This window comes from Triplophysa rosa, linkage group LG19 (assembly GCF_024868665.1).
Source record: "Triplophysa rosa linkage group LG19, Trosa_1v2, whole genome shotgun sequence".
NCBI classification, from domain to species: Eukaryota; Metazoa; Chordata; class Actinopteri; order Cypriniformes; family Nemacheilidae; genus Triplophysa; species Triplophysa rosa.
Window position 1 is genome coordinate 21068277 of NC_079908.1, and position 5998 is coordinate 21074274.

Below are 5998 nucleotides of genomic sequence, written 5' to 3' on the forward strand. Positions count from 1 at the left end.
GTTCATGTTTGTATATCCCGGTGGGGACCTAAACCTGAATACACACCAACACATGGGGACTCGTGTCACCGTGGGGACCAAAATTGAGGTCCTCATGGGCACAAAAGCTAATAAATTGTACAGAACAATATTTTTTACAAATCTAAAAATGCAAAAAGTGTTCTATGATCTTTAGGTTTAGGGATAGGGTTAGGGATAGGGGATAGAATATACAGTTTGTACAGTATAAAAACATTACGCCTATGGACTGTCCCCACGGGGATAGTCACCCAAAGCCTGTGTGTGTGTGTGTGTGTGTGTGTGTGTGTGCGTGCGTGCGTGCGTGCGTGCGTGCGTGCGTGCGGTGTACGGTGAGAACTATAAATGGTTTGTACATGTCATCACTTTGACAATCAATGTCGCACCTCGCATATGTGTTGATACTCTCCGCTGTGTGTATTTGATGTTTTATGTTTTGACTGGAGCTACATTAGCTTAGCATCAATTTAAGCACCTGCAGACAGACCTGATAACTGATCTGATCAATACATCAGCACTGTGGTTATTAATAACTCTCTCTCTCTCTCTCTCTCTCAGGTAAAGCATTGACGTTTCTCCTCCTGCAGCCGCCCAGTCCCAAACTGCCCTCCCACAGCACCATCCGCCGCACAGCGATCGATCTGATTGGTCGAGGGTTTACTGTGTGGGAGCCGTATATGGACGTGTCGGCCGTTCTCATGGGTCTGCTGGAGCTCTGCGCCGATGCTGAGAAACAGCTCTCCAAGTGAGAACACACACACGAAAGGTTTTGTGGGTGTTTGAATCAGTTTGACGTCAGAGTTTGATTCGTTTGTTCGGTGCGGATGTTTGTTTTTTTAACTCAGGTGCGAATCGAAAGCCAGGTCAATACAGGACTAAACCTGAGAAAGTACATTGACTTTGAATGTTGAAATCAAGGCTTGAACAGAGAAACTGTAGTGAGCTGCGCTGCTGTCTGGTTATATGGAGTCAGTGTTACTCAAGTCATGTGATCATGTGATATTTATTGTTTTAAAATTAACAATTTCAAGATAAAACAATATTTTTAATTTTAAAATAAATTAATATCGAAAGTTTTATTATTTTAAAATGAAGAATTATAATTATATAATCTCTAAAAAATATATATATTTTTTTATTTCAACCTGAAAAAAATCAATTTTAAGATAAAGAAATGTATTAAATAAATAAATTATTTTTAATCCAAGATGAAGAAATATTGCTTGTTTTTAGAAAACTAAATATTTTTTACTTCAATAAAAAAAATTTTTTAGATTTTGATTTCAGTTATAAAGAAATATTTGTTCAATTCAAGACAAAGAAATGCTTTCTTTTTTCAATATAAAGATTAATTCAACTTTTTTATTTCACGATAACTATAACTAAACACGTTTTACCTCAAGATGAAGGAATATTTTTTATTTGGCATCAAATAAAAAGAGGCATTTCTTAGCACACATGGACAGGGTGAAAATCCTTCACAGCCCGTCGGTCGGTCGGTCGGTTTCTCCAGGTTTCATCCCTCCGTGCGCTGCTGCTGTGACCCGCTGACAGACGAGAGGCAGGGTTTAATCTGATTGGAGGCCATTAATATGATGTAATGATGTCTCCTCCTCAGGATGGCGGAGACCTCGATCCGTAAGAGGAAACCCATATGTCTGGACCTTAACCTCCACGCCCGAACTCTCTTAAACAAGGTTACCGTCCAGCCTGGAACCCCCCCAGCCCGCCTTCACCTCATTAAGACCAAACCTGATCCCTAAAAAATGTATTATGAGTACAAATATGTCTGCGTTTCTCGTGTAGCGCGTGCTAATGCCGTTAGAGCCAAATGACGCTCATTATTCAGGCGTCATTACCAGCAGATAGAGACGCGGCTCGTCGCTGACCGAGTGGACGTGAATGAGCGAGAGATGTTGCTTCCTTTTCATCTTAACCATGAGGATGTTTCTCTGACCTCCAGACTGAAACAGGGCAACACTATCTGCTTTTTAAATGGCAAATCCATTTAGCAGCACTGCAAGACCTTTAGTGAGAGAGAGAGAGAGAGAGAGAGAGAGAGAGAGAGAGAGAGCTGATGATGTCGTTTCCTCTTTCTCTGTTTAGCAGCATCAGTCCACATCACTTCAGGAGTTTATTTGTCAAAGACTGATATTGATCACATCATGTTTTGTAGTTTCATGCTGAATATGAGATGAATATTTTCATAGCAACAGCTTCACCTGTCTCTCTATCTGTCTTTATGTCTGTCTCTCTCTTTGTCTATCTGTTTGTGGCTCATATTTGATCTCGATCGCTCTTGAAATCAAAGTGATTGATCAGCTATTGGCAAAGTGAGAGAGCTCACGGCTTCAGAGTCTCATTAACACACGCACACACACTAGATTGACCCTCATTTAAAAAAGTGTCTTAGAAATGATATATTAATAATAAATATACTTTATAAATACATAATCTGATTTCTCGCAGGGCCTGTGTGTATATTTTAATATGATCTCTTTCCCAGGACATTTCTATTTTCTTTACTGTGTTTATATAGTTTTTTATACATTTTCCCCCATCGTCTGAATTTTGCTTTGAGTCTCAACACCTGAATGGTGATTCACAGAACCTGATGAGCAGATAAACCTTTTCTTTGTTCTCTCATTGAAATGTTCATAAATAACACTTCAAAGTGTAAATGTCTTCAGGAGTTCAATCACACATGAGACTACATGTTTCTGTACAGCTGCGGTTTATTCATGAATGTGCTGCGAGGGAGAGATGTCCGCTTGAACATCATCTGCCTCTGAACAAACTCTCAAGCAGACTAAAGCCCGGTTCACATTTCGCGTCATTTGCGCACGCAAGTTTATTATTTTAAATGTAGACGCGCGGCAGGTGCGTGCAAATAGGGAGCGACGCACATTTTTCTAGGCGTGTCGGCGCCGCATCGAGATGGAAATACTTCAACTTCTCGGAGTGGCGCTCGTGTGCGAGGTGCTTCAAAATGGTCATGCACGTCCGTCAAACGCGTGTTTACATAGAAAACAACGGGGAAGTTGCGCATTGGAATGGAAAAAATGCGTTCTGTCTGAATGGCCCCTTTAGGAAATTCAAGATGAAAGATGCATTAGGTAATCTTTCCCTCATTACAGAGAGTTAGAACGTTTTATTTGCCAAAAATAGTAAATATACAAAAAAATACAAATCTGATTAAAATTTTTAGAATTTAGTCTACAGTGGTCAAATAAAATATTGTGCTAAACTATCTTCTTTTTTATTCTTTTTCTTATATGATTCTTCTTTTATCAAGCTAACCTTTTACTTTATGCCCCTTGAGTTATGATGAAATGCTCATTATAGATGATCATTATTTTGTATTGTATTGTAAGTAAAAACAGCACATATGACACATGTTTCAGAATGTTTATTGGAGGAATAATCAAATGATGATGTTATTGGTTAGTATTCGTTTTTCCTGCACTTACGACCTTAATGACATCAGCAGAAACATCTTTTCAATGAACACAAATTTTAAAGAAAGTCTACAAAATAAACATTTTTATTTATTTATTAAATGTGTTTAATTTTTCAGGTTGTTTGTTGTTAAGCTGTCAGGTTTATTCTCTCTCTCTCTCTCTCTCTCTCTCTCTCTCTCTCTGGTGTGTGGTGGAGCGAGGTGCCGGTCAGCAGGGTTTCTCCTCTGTCACATGTTAACGTGTTTTAGGCACGCATGTTACTGAGAAAATGAAAGTGGCAGCACGCACTTTGATCACACGCTGTCATGCATGAGTCTCTGTGTGTGTCCTGATGCATATTCTCACACACACACACACGCACGCACGCACGCACACACACACACACACACGGGGTGATTTGTTAACATGAGGCCTCTTACAGATGTGCATCGGTGTGTGTGTGTGTGTGTGTGTGTGTGTGTGTGTGTGTGTGTGTGTGTGTGTGCTGTGATGTGTGCGAGTGACTCCATTGAGCCTCACGTTATAATGCGTGTGCGTGACGGTTTGACTCTATATTTGTGTGTTTAGCATCTCAATGGGTTTACCTCTGAGCCCGGGCGCTGATTCCGCCCGATCGGCCCGTCACGCCCTCTCACTGATCGCCACCGCCCGACCCCCTGCCTTCATCACGACTATAGCAAGAGAGGTAACACACACACACACTCACTCACATCTCAGATGCGCTCGCACACAAACACAGATTCACGTATACACACACAGGTTGATAAAGTCACAAAAATACAGACGCACGATATCAGATTGACTTATGCAACAGCAAACACATGTTTGGATACACACTCACATTCAGTTTCATATGTTTTTTACGTGTTTAACAGAAGCAGACAGACATCTATTCTTCACACCATACATTCAGTCTCGATCTGTCTCTGTTATAGTCTGTGATTCTTTGATGTGGATAAGTGAAGGTTACCTGTCATGAGTGTGTGTAGGTTCACAGACACACAGCGATGCAGTCTCAGGGTTCACAGTCGCAGCAGAACGTCCACACTACGACACTGGCACGTGCCAAATATGAAATCCTGCGAGTCATCGAGATTCTCATCGAGAAAATGCCGTCTGACGTGGTGGACCTGCTGGTGGAGGTACGCACAGATTACACACACACACACACACACACACACACAGCTGAGATCAAAAACGTCCTATATGTTTTTATATATGAAGTTACTTTGGTTGTGTGTTTTGTGTTGTATTTGTTGTGTTTATTTGTGTTATGCATACGTTTTGTTTTGTGTTGTATTTGTTGTGTTTATTTGTGTTATACATATGTTGTGTTTTGTGTTGTATTTGTTGTGTTTGTTTGTGTTATAGATACATTGTTTATATACGTTGTATTTGTTGTGTTTATTTGTGTTATACATATGTTGTGTTTTGTGTTGTATTTGTTGTGTTTGTTTGTGTTATAGATACATTGTTTATATACGTTGTATTTGTTGTGTTTATTTGTGTTATACATATGTTGTGTTTTGTGTTGTATTTGTTGTGTTTATTTGTGTTATAGATACATTGTTTATATGTTGTGTGTTGTACTTGTTGTTTATTTGTGTTATTGATATATTGTTTATGGTTGTGTTGTGTTTTGTAGGTGATGGATATCATCATGTACTGTATTGAAGGGTCTCTTCTAAAGAAGAAAGGACTGTCGGAGTGTTTTCCAGCCATCTGCAGGTGATACAACATCTGTACAACTTTTAAACATTTCAAACATTGTTTTAATGATGTTGTGCTGTTATTAAATTATTAACAAGCCACAAACTGAGCCTTTGTTTTGAAAGAATGGGGAAGGGCAAAGAGTGTTCTATTTTATTGTTGTTGTGTTTTATAAACCAACATTTGAAGCAATTTATTTGTATTTATTTTGTTCAAATGAAGGGAGAGATCAAACGTTGAAGATCAAAATGAGCGCTTCAGATGCTGAGTGTCAAATGCGCGGTGTTTATTCATCGTTCACATCCGTACCTCCAACAACAAACTTTTTAATTATCCTTAAAAACAGCACTGAGGTCAAATTGACGTCTGTATTGATGTTCATCCGGTATCATATCAAGGTTGTGTTTTTGTATTTTATTGATTAATGAGTAATTAGAAATCTAATTAATATTAAGATTAATCTAAAATGTTTTTAAATAAATTACGTAAATTATTCACTAACAAGCAGTTTTATTTATTGGTTCTTCATTAACTTTTGAAAGTGATGACGCCTGAGGTTCATTGATCTAAAGAGGTCAGAGGTCAAACCACAGGTGACAGTGACTCATGTGTGATTGATGGATTTAATTCAGATTTGCATACTTCTGCTGTTCATTAAACATGTGTACTTCAATCACGATAAGAAACACCACATTTCTATGTATTTGTAACATACTGCATCTCTCTCTCTCTCTCTCTCTCTCTCTCTCTCTCTCTCTCTCTCTCTCTCTCTCTCTCTCTCTCTCTCTCTCTCTCTCACTCCCCCTCTC

The 5998-nt window shown here is 38.9% G+C and overlaps 1 protein-coding gene across 2 annotated transcripts in view; it reads left to right on the forward strand.

The window, feature by feature from the left end:
* Positions 1–5253, forward strand: part of LOC130570156 (WD repeat-containing protein 7) — a 59217-nt gene extending 53964 nt beyond the window's left edge. For both annotated transcript variants that reach the window (XM_057360319.1, XM_057360320.1), the window contains exons 22-25: positions 577–763; positions 4047–4164; positions 4469–4621; positions 5125–5253. In XM_057360319.1, the coding sequence (XP_057216302.1) occupies positions 577–763; positions 4047–4164; positions 4469–4621; positions 5125–5211 (545 nt within the window). In that variant the 3' untranslated portion in view covers positions 5212–5253. The remainder of the gene's footprint in view (positions 1–576; positions 764–4046; positions 4165–4468; positions 4622–5124) is intronic.
* Positions 5254–5998: the final 745 nt, after the last annotated feature.